The sequence below is a fragment of the Solea senegalensis genome, linkage group LG5, assembly GCF_019176455.1.
Source record: "Solea senegalensis isolate Sse05_10M linkage group LG5, IFAPA_SoseM_1, whole genome shotgun sequence".
Taxonomy (NCBI): Eukaryota; Metazoa; Chordata; class Actinopteri; order Pleuronectiformes; family Soleidae; genus Solea; species Solea senegalensis.
The window spans coordinates 4097812-4114515 of NC_058025.1; the positions used below are offsets into that span (position 1 = coordinate 4097812).

General features: G+C 41.5%; 1 protein-coding gene across 1 annotated transcript in view; it reads right to left on the bottom strand.

The window, feature by feature from the left end:
- The window catches only part of cemip2 (cell migration inducing hyaluronidase 2), a 36444-nt gene extending 20043 nt beyond the window's left edge, over positions 1 to 16401 (bottom strand). The window contains exons 1-7 of the mRNA XM_044027011.1: positions 16081 to 16401; positions 9723 to 10074; positions 9487 to 9627; positions 8552 to 9119; positions 4012 to 4181; positions 2909 to 3100; positions 368 to 537 (exon numbers count right to left, since the gene is read on the bottom strand). Of these exons, the coding sequence (XP_043882946.1) occupies positions 368 to 537; positions 2909 to 3100; positions 4012 to 4181; positions 8552 to 9119; positions 9487 to 9627; positions 9723 to 10056 (1575 nt within the window). The 5' untranslated portion in view covers positions 10057 to 10074; positions 16081 to 16401. The remainder of the gene's footprint in view (positions 1 to 367; positions 538 to 2908; positions 3101 to 4011; positions 4182 to 8551; positions 9120 to 9486; positions 9628 to 9722; positions 10075 to 16080) is intronic.
- Between the last annotated feature and the right edge of the window lie 303 nt (positions 16402 to 16704).

Below are 16704 nucleotides of genomic sequence, written 5' to 3' on the forward strand. Positions count from 1 at the left end.
CCCACTGATTCAGAGTCTGTACTTAACTTAACCCCAGTCTGTGTGTCTTTGGACTGTGGGAGGAAGTAAACACAAAAACACTAAACAAACACAGGGGCCATGAGTTCAGGAGAATCTGCTTACGTATCGTTCTTTATGTGCATGCTCAGCGTATTTTTCTACGTTTTTTGGTGTATTTCTGTAGTGGCATTACAGCACCACATACAGGCCTGGCATATGTACTGTACTTCAGCATTTAGAGTCGTGGAAAAAAACAAAAAAAAACAAAAGGATCATAGACCGTGTGAATAAGGGCAAAGGCAGACACTCAGTCAAGCCAGGATTCAATTGAGTGACCTTCTTGCTGTGAAACCAGAAAAAACCTTACCTTGATGTGGCCTCCGTAGGTGTCGTGGTTGTAGAACTGACACATGTTGTTTCCATAGCAGGAGTTCTCCATTTCTCCGTAGATGAGAATGTTTCTGGAGAGCAGAGCCACTTCGGCACGCATGTCCACTCCATCAAGGATCTCTCCAACATGACCGTACTGAGGCTTCCCTAAACAGAACAGAACAGACATCGATACTTGGTCACATGCTGCCAACTACATGATATATTCATTCATCAATTCCTTCTACCGCTTTCTGTTGCCAGTCCATGATGTACAGTGATGGACAAACATGCCCTCTCTCATTCACCCGGAGAACCACACAACCACGTTACACGTGAAATAATATCTCAGAATTCATGTTGTTCATAAATACAAATGTCAATCAGTACATTCAAACCAGTGAAAATAAATGAACACATCACATAGCATGGCAGTCTGCATAATCCAAAATGTCAGGTAGTGGCATTTAAATTGAGATATTTTCTTTTCTGAAAATACCCTCCAACTGTCAACCACAGGAAACACGCCTCACAGCAAACGCACAACAAAAACCTTCCCACCACACAGCTTAAACCAAACAATCCAAACTAGAGAAAGCACCCAGAAAGTGAAAGACCCCCACAAAGGCCACAACTCAGTTTTCCACAGTGGCACTTAAATCCACCTTTTTGGTTAAAAGAATATGTTCACCTTGCAAATCGAATAGTTTTTTCACTGGCTCATAACCTGAATAAATATCTTCCAACTGTCAACCACAGGAAGTACGCCAAGCAGCATACACCCACCCACCCATCCATCCACACCCCAAAACTCGAAATGAGAGACTTTTACTGGAGTTGCTGTCAAATACATAAAAAAAAAACACAACAATGAGTTTTCAGACAATGTGGAAAGTACCCGCACCCACATGGTGCACATGCCAATGTTACATAGAGCCGTGCTCCAGCTGCTCAGCCCTTCCTTCATGGCAGCAACACAGAAATTAGGCAGATACAGCAAAAACCAACCCATCCCTCTCTTCAGGAAGGGAGTTGCCGACGGTTGATGACAGAGGAATGAGATCAGGAAACACGGCTGACAGAGAGATGAACCAAACACGAACCGATAGTTTGAGAAGTAAATTAGAGCAGCAGAGGTAGGTTATGGTGTTTTTTCTAGGCGTATTTGTGGCAGTAATTTAAATTACTGCCACAAATAGATTCAATGACCAACTAATTTGTGATGAATAAACAAGTGCACAGTACACAGCTGCACCGTATTTTAAGGTTTTAGGGTATCTGCAGGTTTGAGAAGACAAATTTAGGACATGTTTCCAGGCCACTGTGATCAAATTTAAGACCTTAAATTCATGAAATATGCACTTAATCAATGACATGTTTCCAGTGAAATTTGTTTTTAATTCAGAGCAAAGAGGAATTCTTAAGCCAGAGAGTAAAAGAGCAGATAAAAACATAAGCAAACAGTTAAACTAAAGTGAAAACAAGCAGACTGAGACATCAAAGCGACCTTCATATCTGTGCTCGGTTAAAACTTAAGCGCTTTATTTTTCAATATTACCTTCTCAATTCATGTCCCTGTACATAGTCTGTGTGCACCCTCGTAATAAAGCCAGCAGACCGAAAATCCAAACACTAAGTGCAAATTGGCCAAATTCTTTACAACACTTTCCACAGAGAATAAATAAAGCAATCTAGGTTGTTGTGTCTGTGGCATTTGTTAGACCTTTGAATGCCAGATTTAAGGAGTAATTGCCATTTTTAAGGATAATTAGGACCTTAATTTTGGACAATTAAATGTAACATGTAACCCTTTTTAAAGCATAAGCCTTCTGGACCCTCATTGAGCAGACTTGGCATATATACACAGCATTATCTCATGTGGTCTCACACCAAGATGACCCAAAGACATTTTGATGGTCCACTGGTCAACCGATGCGTCAGGAATTCTCCTAATGTTCCTGATGACCAGTCAGACTTTGACAGAACTGTGTGGTCATGTGTTTGTGATGGAGAGCGCGAGAGGGAAAGACAGAGGAAGAGGAAAGGCTGAATGAATCACTGCTGGTCAAAGCTCCAAATCTGCAATAAATAAACACACGTATGGAAACACTAAGTCGTTTTAAAACGACTCATTATGAAGCTAATGAAAACGTTTTGGGTCACCGTCTTCGTCTACATCGATACTAGTCACCGAAAATCTCTACTGATAAGCTTTCTGAATTTTCAGCTTCTTATCATATGAGATGGGAATATTTTGATATTTTGGTTTGTGTACATAACAAAAACTGTGTTCCCTGAATCATGTCATAGCCCATGTGTCTAATCTAATCGTCCTCTTATGACTAAGATGTTATTCGCCTTGTTCCGCTCTGAACCTTTTCATATGAAATACGTCAGTACTGTGCTTTTCATAGCTCTTCCTTCCTTGTTCGTTCTGCCCTCCTCCACGTTTAGCAGGAACATGGGTCAGATTACAAACGACCACAAAAACACATTTCTGTTTGTAGCACAGGCAAACCAAAGCTTCTGTCTCTCTCACCTTGTATCCTGACCTGCCTGCTGGTGCACCGACGACAAGGCAGCAGGGTGAACTCTTCAGCCTGATGCATGGAGTAATCTGTGCTGGCAACTACAACGTGATCCCCGGGTTTCCAGGTCTGCTGCACTTCGTCCTGCAGGTTTAGAACCACCTGGTCCACCGCGTCCACCTGGAAGCCCGAGATGGCAAAACCTTGAACGACAAAAAAGGGATTTCTTCAGGGATAGCAGAGGAATACAACCACTCAATATTTTCTTATTGTGAGTAATTTAATCCCATCGAGGAGTAATTTAGATCCTGGCCTCAAAATGAAATAACAGCACACACTGCCAGACTAAGAATTGAAAATATAATACTTGTCTAAAGCGGTTAATTCTGGTCAGTGACTGACAATGTCACTCGAGTCTAGTTACAGCAGGTTCTTTCAACAAAAATAATCATTTTACACCAATAATACCAAACACAGTAAAACTGAATCAATGTAAAAAATGTTTTTACAAGGTATGGCCATGCATGATTGCAAAAAATAAAGAAAACTACTCCAACCAAGGGTGGACTGGTGCTTCCCCAACTGCACTTCCATCTGCCTTGAGACCTGGTATTTGCTATAACGGTGTGGTCATAAAAACACTCACACATGCACAGGAATGTCTTTCATGTTCAGATGATTGATCAGCAAAGAAATTGGAGCCATTATTCTAAAGCATTTACCTTTACAGAGACTGAGAAACCTGCCCTTTTTTTTAACCGTTTTAAGTTTACATAATGCAGGTACCTATTATTGGGAGTAACTTAAAAGGTCAAGTGTGTACGTTTTACAAGGCTTTATTGGCAGAGATTGAATACACTTACTCATAAGTATGTTTGTGTATGTATATAGTTGCTTTAAAATAAATGTTGGTTTTTAATGTTGCCTTAGAATGAGGTACTACTATTGAAGCCACCTTCTTGCTTTTCTAGGTTTTATGCAAGTTTACTGCACCAAGAAAGAATAATGATATCCTTTCTGGGGTGCAAAGGCCACCGTAATTCTCAACATGCACTTATATAGTACCGTATGTTCAAACTGTTTTGAATATACACCATTGAAAGATGTTCCTCACCAGTTTTCCATTCACTGTAAGCAGTCACAGAGAATCCTACTCCGTCCACGGTGGTGAAGTTGCGCGTGGCCAGTGCTCTTCCTCCCGTGTCGTGGTTTTCATGCTCCCGGACGTCCTCTGTGCACGACGCGTTACCACCGTCTACCACCGACACCAAAGCCCAGGCCTGTCTGAAGAGACCAGAGGGAGGCAGAGAGAAGTGAATGACAGTATCTGAGTATTGAGCTTCAATTTTCCACAGACGCTGGAAAAACATTCATTTACATGTAGTTACTCATACACAAATTGGATAAAAACCCACATGCAGTCCTGAGTCATTGCATGTGGAAAGTTAATGCCAGTTAGGCACTTTCTCAACGGTCGCTAATCAGGTTTTTTGCTCCCTAATCTAATCCAATATCCTCAAACACAGGTGAGTATCCTGCCTCCTACAGTTTCAAACAAGACACCACCCCTTGCCTGGATCTTCTAAAAAATTCTCCAGCTGTTGTGGGCCTTACCCAGATAATCTCCTGCTTCATTCATCATATATTATATGAACAGCAAACTTCCCAGATCAACAGATCAAATTCCCTGGACAATTACCAAAGTTTTACCTCATCCACAGAGTTACTATAACTACTATACAGCAGTGTTTCCCAAACTTTCTATATGGAGGATCCCCAAATCGCAATATACAACATGACAAAAGCAAATTTGTGCATGATGCTGCATCAAATTTACAGCTATTTCTGCAACACCTAATATAATACGACTATACAAGTTGGAAAAAAGGAATCATTTCCTAAAGATGTTAGGCATATTGATCAGAAGAATGTTATCTTGACTGAAAACTCTTCTGTGATTCATATGTAAGTTCCAACGCAGTCTTTGGGAATCACTGCTTCTGATTGTAGCAGGCAGACAATTGGCAAAATATCAGTATAATAGGTACTAATACATGAAATTCATGCCATAAAGATTAAGTGTTATTAAAAGAGAGCAGGAGATTTCAGGAAGATTGTTAGTGTAGCACAGAGAAATACTGCCATGTCCAAACATTCATTCAAGGCCAACTTTCCAATTCCAATTTTTTGCTCCAAGTCCTCTCCCTTTTCACTTTTTTTTTCAAAGAAAATGATTTCTAGATTACTGTGATTAAACAAGAGGCTAAAATCATTCAGAAATTGGTGCTCGAGGGTGTGGACGACGAGCGGGACTGGGCGTGGATTTAAGGGCGTATGACCACCGAGAATCACAGACAAGCGTTTCAAACGTCATGCCCTCGGCTTCTTAGGGAATGACCTCTTTCTTTTTGTTGTTGTCCAGTTTGAGCTGAATGAATCCAAACAATTGTAAAAGCCTTCACACAATCAACAATATTTTAAGAACATTGTTCTGAGCAACGACATGACCTTCACACACTGATCATTATCGGCCCCAATTTTCTCTCACTTCAACCATTCAAGGAGCCTATTTTTAAACCCACAGAATCCCGGGGTGATTCAACAGCTGTACATTTTGTGGAAAGTAAGAATGCAGAACACTTCAATTTCAATCAACACCCTTCACTGACACGCTTCACTGAAATTAAAGATCTACAGCGTGTCATGTATGATGAATATGAAGGTCCACATGCACAATATGCTTCTCTGCACTAGTATTTAACAGCCACAGAATGTATTACCAAACCAAGTCTCATTAAATTTACACTTCTGCATAATAGAAGACAAGGTGAGGTCTTCTGGTAGAGAATAATGTTTGAAAGGCAGCAAACAACGGGCAAAGAAAAGGAGGTGTCTACTTGTACTGTAACAGTTCCATGTTGGTCTTGTTTGTAATTATATAAGCATACTAATATTTTGATCTTTAAGAAAGAAACAGAGAGACATTACAAACACAATTGCCAAAAATGTCTCTTCTAGGGTTGCAAATAATATACTGTAAATAAAAACAAAAATTTATTTCTATGTTATATGGAGCAAAGAGGCCACAAAATATTCACATTTCAAAGCTTGTATTGGATTAAAAATTAAGATTTTGAGACCTTTTAGTGACTGAATATTCCCACTGCCATTTCACAAAATCTCCCTAAACACAGCGACGTAGACTCGAAATGCTATTAAACCCGACATGTCTCTGTGAATATTCATTTCACCGAGCGGCACAACCACAGCCGAAACACATTTTCTTGTAGATGAAAGAGCCCCCGTGTCGTGGCACTGTGCACCCCACTGACACACAATCAGACTCCATCTGGAGATCCACTTTGTTCTTTCATTTCAGCCACAGTGTGTGGAATTCTGTCACATTTTTTTCCCCTTAGGGTAAAAAAAAAAATAATCAAGGAAAACCACTTTTGTGTCCTTGTGCAAATATACAGCCTGCACACTTGATACCTCAGAGTAAGAGACAACGAAAGGGAAACAAAACCCTTTTCCTACATCCTCGAGTGGATGTTCATCAGGGTTTTTAACGACCTCATTGTTTGAAAGGAAAGGACACATGCGTGGAGGCCAAAGGTGAATTCACTACAGGTCAGCATGAACGTGAGTCCATGTGCATGTCAGTGCTCTCCTGAGAGGCCGAGATTAAAGACAAGAGGTGTCAACAGGCACGAGGCATGAGCCAACACATTTATGTACCCATACCAGGAAGGAGGAATGACGCCATTGAGACGCACAAGTTTATTTAACTGTGAATCACGTGGCAGTTTGTTATTGTTTATTACAAATTATAAATTTGGGCTAAACAATTAGAGCTACAACTAATTGTTTATAAATTAGGGCTACAACTAACTTAGAAATTAGGGCTACAACTAACTGTTATTTTCACAATCAATTTGGTTGCCGTTTGGTCCATGAAATGTCAGAAAACGCTGAAATATGTTGATCAGTGTTTCCAAAACCTCAAAATGATGATGCTCTCAAATGTCTTGTTTTGTCCACAAACCAAAATGATTCCGTTTTAATGATTTCTTTGACATATGGAGCAAAGAATTCAGAAAAATATTGACATTGGAAGCTGCCTCTAATTGTCGACTTTCATCATTCTATCATTGCAGCCTGCTCTAGTTTTAAATTGGACATAAGTTGGAAATAAATGGAAGGATCCTCAACGCCCTGTTATACAACACTAACTGATCAACCACCAAACCTTCACAGCATAAAACTGCACTTAACAAAGGGTGACTTTATTGAGACACTGAAGTGCATTCTGTCTCGTAAATATATGCTAAGCATTTCCTCCCATCATGACAAGACCTATAGAAAGCCAAGATAAAAAAAACCCACTCCAGCAAATACAGAAAGGATTAGAAGACAGTGAACTCATTGATATGTGTGTGTGCACATACACACACATGCACAGGCTTTATTGTGTAATTTATATTAGGTTTGAAGGGATTTATATGAAGAACCCTGTGCTGCCTTGGCACCCACCCCCAGAGGTGAAATGTGACACTGGAGAATCTGGTGTAGCACTTAGCGTTTCAGCCGACCATGGACCAAAGTAGGCCAAGCTACAAATAAGTCCAACTGAAATACTGCATTTAGACGAGTGTCCACTGAAAGAAACACACCTGTTGTAAGCATGCATTTGTCTGAGTCACAGTAGTAGAGGGTCTAATGTCACACAATGCTAAAGCCGACGAGAACCAACACCAAACATCCAATATGTGTCCTTTTGAGGTGACAAGGACGAAGGTCAAAAAACATTTCCACATTTTGGCAAGTCCTGCAAACACTCGGACCATAACCCCATTATCCGGTACGTGCTTCCTTTCCTGGCAGAGCACATTCAAACAGACAAGAAGGAAACAGGACGAGGACAGGACAAATTAGGAATGATTCAAGGGACGATTCCAAATGAAAAGAAAGACGCATGAAAAAGACATTTTTCCGTAAAGGATGGACATGGAACAGAATGCTGGATATTACTGGTCCCAGTATCAAGGTTTCCAAGGTGAGAGTCCTTAAGATCTCCACAAAAACACATTAACTTTATCAGTCACAGGAGACTGAAAATAAACATAACACTCCCAGGGCCAACAAGACTATGGAGAATCAATTCAGATCCTTCAAAAGCTGGCACATTCTGACACACAGCTGAGCAACAAACTCCTCACCATGGTAATACAGTACATACTGTACTTCATTTAGACAAAAATATGCAGGTATACAAAGGCTTTTTTAAACATTAAACCCACAGTAAAAGGGTAAAGTGAAGGGGTTCGTCTCGATGCTTTTTTTTCATCCACTCAGTCATGTTAGACGGCACCATCATAAACACCAACACACAACATCCAACACACAACCAAAGAAGTTTTTAGTCCTCCTTAACAAAACTAGTAGGAACTGAAAGATTTTTAGATCACAGTTAGCACAATGCTTTGCTGGAAAAGTTGCAGACCGTTGTAGACTCCAGAGTTCATGGCAAAATGACTACATTCACCTGGGAGTCATGGTAAGGTAAAGCTGGTTTAAAAAAAAAAAAAAACCTACATCAATTGCAGTCTTTGGACCGGAAATTTATGGATGCAATAACAAGTTCCACAAATTACCTGTATTTGAGATCGTGGACGAAGCTGCTGCCGAGCTTCTCTTCAATGGTCCTCTTGGTGTCATCGAGCAGAGATTTGGCAGCAGAGTCGCCGACAGCCAGAGTGACGATGCGGCCCGGCGGCAGCGACCGAAGCAGCTGAGTCAGCTGACGACTGTCATTACGGGAATCGTGTGTGTCGTAGCGTTCGGAAAACAGCACAGCTGCAGTGTCCTGGTCCACCACGCGCAGGTTGATGCCTCGGCTGAAGTTCCGCTGGAAGGAGTAACCTCCTGAGGCCAGCCCAGTGGCAGGGATGCTTTGGGTCAGCAGAGACCACGAGACTCTCTCGGTACCATGTAGCTCCAGTGTACCGCCACCCTGAACCCCAATGAACTTGTGGCCCAGACCGGGGACCTCCGGGACTTCCTTGTCGTCAGAACGGCCCAAAAGGGCTATAGTGGCATGTGAACGGTAACGACATTTGGGAGCGCCGATGTGAAGGGCTCCACCATCTTCTATGAGGATGTGGTGGGTTCTCAATGTTATGTTTTTGGAGCCGTCAGCATTGTCTGCAAAAACTACTTGACCTGTGAAAGGTAAGAAGAGGACAAACATGAGCCATAACTGGACATGTTCTAATGAACATTAGCCTATTTATTACGTGTAAAATAATCACTGAAAGGTCCAGTGAGCAACATTCAGGAGGGTTTAGTTGCAGAAATTGAATATGATATTAAAAAACACATCCGTATATATGGGAACGTCATCGACAACTCAACACGATATTTGATGACTGTAAATTTGTTGCCACAAGATGCACAAATCTGCTCTCGTCACCATTTATATTGTGATTTGGGTCAAGATAGTTTGCCATCTTTAAAAAACAAATGGGTCTCCACAAGAGAAAGTCTGGGAAACGCTGCTTTATCAAATCATTGATTTTGGTGTACTCACCTCCTGACTGAATGGTTAGTGAAAAGAACGTAGCAGAGGACTCCAGTCTGAACAAATGTCCACTCCTGACAACAACAGCCTTTTCTGGTTGAAGACCTGGGTTCCAGCTGCTGAGGGATGGATTGTGGTCCGGACAGTTTTCTGTGAATATCACCAATTGGTAATTGACTCATTAGAGATTCTTATATTTCACATTCGAGAGTGTGAAAAGTATGAACATTTGAATCAAAACGAACCATCGATCACATCTCCACTTGTGAGGCTGAGGACGAGGATAAGTGTGAGGAGGAATGCACCCATGGACACCCCAAAGCAGATCAGCGTGTTCTTCCTCTGCTGGAGGCTCCGAGCACGTTCCCTGCGCTGGTTTTCCTCCGACAGGTTGAAAGTGGGTTGTCGCTCCGGTGGTGGGCAACGAGGTTTTAGTGGTGGAGGCGGTGGAGCTTTGGCAGGTGGTGGTGAGCGGACAGGAGCCACACGCCCGGGGACATAGCCTGGCGACCTCTGGTGGTGTCCATGGGGCGGAGCCACAAAGACAGGGAAGTGACTAGGGCCATCGCTTGTCGGCATGGTATACGTGTCTGCAACCTGAGAGGAGGGAAAAATATGGAGAATCAGTCAAGTGTGTAACAGATTAGGGCTGCAACAAGTCATTGATTATTAAATTAACCGCCAACTATTAAGATTAGTCGATTTGTGTTTGAAACTGATTCTTCAGCTTCTCTAACGTGAACATTTTCTTGTTTCTTTGCTCCATATAACAAAGAAATCATTCAAACTGAATAGTTTTGGTTTGTGGTCAAAACAAGACTTTCAAAAACATCGTTTCGAGGTTTGGGAAAATACAATCAACATTCTCTGACATTTTCTGAAACAAACAACTACTAAATTAACCAAGAACATGGTCGTCAGATGAACAATTCTGAAAGTCATCATTAATTGTAGTTTTAACAAATTCATATATGGACAGGTCAGTTTATTGGTCATTTTGGCAATTCATCGTGCATCAAACTTTCATAGAAGCAAACAAACCAACAATATGACCACATTCATCAGCAAATGCAAAAATTAATTTTAAAAATTGACCTCTTAAACCATTTTACATATTATAGGGTGCATCCTCACAGTTTGTGAAATACTGGTTTGCACAAATGTTCTGCAAGCCCCAACTGGTTTGGAGACATGATACCCAGGCCCAGACGGTAATAGCTAAAATGCACTTAAGAGGGGGTGTGTTTCCTTTTTGCAAATTGCCTGTCCCTTCCTCGCCACTAGGGACTCGCAGATAATCATCAACATGTTGACCATTCTTTGCAAGGAGGGGTTTATTGGCAGACTAATTGACTGCCCAGAGACAGAATACCAGTGTAACCACTGCAACAGGGACTGTAACTCCCAAAATTAACTCATCAGCCAAATTCTAAGCTGCACTAGACAAAAAAAAACCAAACAACTAGCATGCATTATCCATGGTAGATGGCAGCCTACAGATTATGGCTGAATGATGATGAATCCTATATTGAGGGTTTGTGAGGTTGCTCTCAACTTTCCAAGTAGGACAACTGACTTGTGGGGATATTAAAGTTGAAACTTCTGACTACAAACTAGGAAATCCCAACTTCTGACTACAACTGGGATTCACCATTACACACTGGACCATTAAACGAGGACATTGGTGCTCAACAAGGATGCTTGAATACAATGTCCAAAGGCACATGACTTTCTGATTTAATACTTCATACTGCCTTCCAAGAGTAAATTGACAAAATGCTTTTGACTCAAGACACTTCTCTGTTGAATGTATCCACAACTGAGGTTGTTAAAGTGATATAACGACGGAGTAAATGACAGAGTTCTTACACAACAGGTCAAAGAGGAGGAAGAACTTAACTGACAGTAAAAGCAGCAGGGGTGAAGAGAAGAGAGGGCTGACACTGGGGAAACCGGCAATAAGCCACCAAGCATCTCACTTATAGAGCTGCAGGTAAAGATCCTGTGAGATGGTCTTAAACAGACTATAAATCTGTTCCTGTAAAACGGCCTGTCCCCTGGCTGCTTTGGCTTGAACACAGCAGCACATTGGCTGCTCTTGTGCACCGTTAAGAAGGAGGTAGTGAATAATGGATCATAACATTCCCCAGACAGTGTTAGCAGTTAGCACAGCTAAAACAGATGGCACCAATTACAGTAGGGAAGGAGAGGTGCTCCGGCTAGAGCCTGTGCGGCCTTTATATCACACAAACCCCAAATGTTTGCACATAGTCCACAGAACACACATAAACTCATGCACAGAGAAAGGTCAGACAGAGACACACCTGCAAACACAAACACACAGGAGAAGAGGAAATGACAAAGCAGAAAAAAAATGGCTCCAATGGCACTTTTCCTTCACGCGAACCCCCTGAAAACAACACCACATAAACGGGTCTTCACAAATGAAACGTCAGCAAGTTTAAATCTGCAGACATCGGAGCCAGGCCACATGAGTCAAAGAATGACAACTCTAACAATGTCTTTTTAAAGAGGCTGTTGGAAGTGCAACATCTGTCCAAAACGGGCTCTATGGAACCCTCTTAAGTATTCCGTTTCAGGGTTCTTTTAAATCATCCATCCAATGGTTTCCAATGCCATGATATTAAAGGTATTTCAGAGTCGTTTGCAAAAGAAAGTGCTTTGAGGTTTTTCTCTGGCTTTGCAACTCATCCAATAGTACCTCAAACTTGGTATCATATATCTTGGCCACAGAGAAACCCATATCGGTCTACCTCTGATTAGTACTTCTACCTCACTCATACACAGTGCGGCTGAACATTTAATCATTTCAGATCAAAAATTGCAATTTGAATTTGTTCATTTAGTTCTTGGATTTTAATTATTCTATCTTCTATTTCTTATATATCGTGGAAGTGCAATACTTAATGTTTTGATGTGTCATGGGGTAATGCTCCATCACATTTTAAATCTATTAGACTATTGAAATGAACCTTGACTTCAAAAGATTATAAAACACACGTCTCAAACTTGTGGCCCTCCAGTCGATTTCCAGTTTATTTCAGTGTGTTTTTTAATGTAAAAATCCATTTTTATTGTGAGTTAATATATTGTTCCATAAACACTTTGGCTGTGAAATATCAAAAATATTGTTATTGCAATATCGGAATATGGTAATAGAATTTTCATGTCATCCACCCTTACTTAGACTTTTTTCAATTGACTGGCCCCCTCCTGACCAGACTCAATGCTCAGTGGCCCCCAGGTCAATGAAATACAGAGTTAACAATGATTAACAATATGTATACTGCTAATAAGGTTGCAGTGTTGAGGCTGTACCAAGAAGCCTGCAGAATATCTAGACGCTCATCCTTAGCCTCTTGTTTCTCCTCGTCTTATGTATTTTCTCACTGGAGACTGACAACGTATTACTCTCTTTCTCACACACAGGTCCATTGTCTTGCAAAGCCTATTAGTCATCACATCAGCGCAGACTAAAGGGGCTCACTTTTCTAGGCAACGATACAGGCTAGGCCAAAGAGCAGCTGATTCACCCACTTCAGACTGAATTACTGCATCTCATTACAGTCTCTGAGGACCATGTGCTCAGTGGAGGACGGACAATTACGCTGTCTTTTGGATGGTCATACTATCACTCCCTTTGTCAGGCATTAGACACTCAGTGGCATGTGATGGGATGTTCCCCTAGACATCAGTCTGTACTAGGCTATGTTTTCAGTCACATTCCTGGCCATAAAAAAGGACCAAGCTGCCCCAGCTCCTCTGCTACTAAATAATCTGCCAGAGCAATAGACCCAGGATATACAACACACTTTGACATGTTCACAGAGATCCAGTTCCACACTGGTCTGTGTGGACCTTACACAGACAAATGTACACCATTCTCAGAGCCCATATGCTGATTTACCTGTGACCACCTCCACAATAATAACACCACAGTTCCTCTCATCTCCTCATCCTTCTTCATCACAGTCCAATTTCAAAGTTCTCCATCACAGCTTGAAGTTCTCCTTCCATTCTCATCCTCGTTCTTTTATCCTCATCCTCATTCCTTATTCACTCTGGATTCTTCCTCTCCCATAAAGCTCCTCTCATCTCCTCAGTCCCAGATGGGGGGGGGGGCAAAGTCCTTGCAACCCATCCTTTAGGTCCCCCAGTCGATCCCGACTTGCACAGGACCTCGGCAGGTCTTCACATCCCATTTCATGCGAGACCTGTCACTCACGCCAATACACCAATTGACAGACACATCTTTAACAGAAATGAGTGCACTTGCACACAGCTTGTGGAAGTCAACTCTAATCTAATAGTGGTGATTAGTTGCGGATGTTTCCAGGATGCACGTCATTAATGAGCACGAGCAGTCGTACTTCAGATCAGATCTCTTAAGACTGATGTTAGTTCAGGGGTCTGGACAGGACCAAAGAGTTATGGACTTGCTCACCTTCCCTGTCGGGAAATTATAATGATCACAAGACTACACAGCTCCTTATGGGACTTACTCACTCGCTCCATCCCTCCCGCTCACATTTACTTGATTTCAGAGCTACTGAATATCAAACAGATGTGGGGGAAACACTGGAGTCAAAGTGGGACAGAGCATCGCACATTCCTCCACTCTACAATCATTCTTTACTTTGGAAAGCTACAGTGTAATAGACATGAACCATGCGTCTCATACAATAAAATTATGCTACTACAACTACTACATCATCTTAAGTGAGTGGCCAAAACTGATCATATTTTATTTTTATTAAGAGTGTTTTGTTTTGGTACACAACACCTAACCTTACAATAAAGAAACACTTACATTTATATTTCAGTATAGAAGTGTAAAAGTATTCAACTTCACAATACACACAGAAATTAACTGTAACTTGGATCTCTGATGGTATTAAACAAAGGGTCTTCCAAGCTAAATCTGCAGTTCAGTTTTAGCCACAGTGGAGCAAATCTAAGTCAAGTGAAAACCTCAGAGACCATACGTGTCCCTCAACCTTAGCACTTCACTCATGACCTCACCAGATTAAGTATTGCAAAAATGGCGGACACCAGTGTTTGTGGCGTTGTAGAACCGAGCACGGACGTAGGAGAGAGAGACAGAGATTTATAAATCGTTGATCCTCCTTACATTCGATACGTCGCGAAGCCATTTTAGTTTCCCCGTGTCACGGATTGAAAAGATGATGGATGCAACTATTTGCAGACACTGCCGGACTACAGTGATCCACACGTCAGGGAATACAAGTAACTTTATACGCCACTTTGCAAATCATCAGCCTGAAAAGATTTGAGAAGGAGCAGAGGAAAGAAAAAAAAATCAGGTCTCTAAAGGAAGCATTTACAACACCAAGAGCTCAAGGGATCATATGATTTTTTATTGATATAGACCTGTAGACATTTTGAGTTGTGGACAACCAAGGATTCAGAAGTATAGTAATATTGAAACTGAAGTATAAAATCTTGTCTCATCAAACTCTATATGGCGTGGGTCATACGTACAGTGTCACTATCCACAGTGAGTCAATACGCATTTCCACAAAGGTGTATATCACTATAGTGTTACGCGTATGTACTGAATTGATCATTCTATTCCAGTAATGGTTATTTCCCACAAGGACTTTAATGTAGATAATGTGTGGACACCAGTGGACTTCCTTACATAATCTCAAGGAGACATCGATGTTAAATGTCGTCTTCCACAAAATGTCACAAAATGTTCAAAAATCTTGATTGGTGGTTACCAAACCTGGACATGATGATCTTGAATGTCTTGTTTTGACCACAAACCAAAATTATTCCATTACTTGGTTACATGGAGCATTGAACCTAGGAAATGTTGACATTTAAGAAAAAAACTCAAGCCGATTAATCTACCCATCCATTCGTCTTCTACCCCTTAATCCTGTACAAGAGGATTGCAGGGGGCGCAGGTGACACAGGGTGAAATGCAGGGTACACCCTGGACAGATTGCCAGTCCATCACTGGGACACATATAGAGACAATTTACCATTCACTCTGACACTCACACCTAAAGTCAATTTCGAGTGTACAATTTGCCTAATCCCTGAGGAGACTGGAGAAAACCCACAATTAATCAGTTATCAAAATAGTTGACAGTTAACTTAATCAAGTGATGGTTGCAGTCCTAAATTACAAAGTAGTGTGAATACCACTCACTACGGATGGCTGGACTAATTTCACAAAATAAATACCGCGGTATTTCGCCGTATTTTAAGATTTTGGTGTTGGCGTTAAATCCCTACTAATGTACAGTACTTGAGTGGGGTTCACCTCAAAAGAGGAAAGTTGACTGAGTTAATCTATCACTCTATACACCAGTAGCCGAAGTTGTTGCTTTGGTGACGGTTTATTTTCTCCACTTTGACAGTTGTGACACTGAAATGAAGCTAGATACAACTTTTAAACACTAGCTAGGACATACCAAAAAGTACCAACGGGCACCAGCGAACCAACCACGAAGAGAAGCATCTTCACACACACACAGTCTCTCTCAAACACACATATAGATGAATATATATACACACAGAGACACTCATATACACACATGGAGGTCGTACCGTTGCTGTGTGTCTTCTGTTTCCCTCCGGCTCTGTCCATTCGCTCTCTGCCGAGTCCTGAAAACAGTGCTAACCCGGCGTCGGTGTTGGTGAGACGAGTGAAAACGCTCTCACCTTCGCTGCTGCAACCGCTGCTTCTTCTTCTTCTTCGCTCTCTCCGTGTCTCTTTTTATACACACACCTTTTCTTCACATGGTGTAGGTTTTTTTTTTTACTTCTTGACTGAAGGGCTGTCGTAGGTCCGTGGTTCGGTCCAGCCCCCGGTCCCACCGAGAGGGAAGCAGGCGCGGCTTGGCAGGGGGGGAAGCGTGCGATGCGTTCAACGACTGTCGGAGAAACGGCAAGAGTGGTCTTTTTTTCTTCGTTTGTACTTAAATCGCGGCTTAGTAACAACTCTCAAGCGCATTACCGCCACCTACTGGAATTAAGTGTGGTACTATATTTTTCTCAAAACTCATTTTACTTGACCGAAACCTGAATATTTATACGTATCAGGTTTGTATTTGGCTCAAACATGAATTTGTATCAAAATGTGTTTTCTGGAGGTGAAGAACAAATTGTCTGATTTTTTTCTTCGTGCTCAAATGCTAATAAAAAAATCTGTTTCAATGAAATCTATAAATC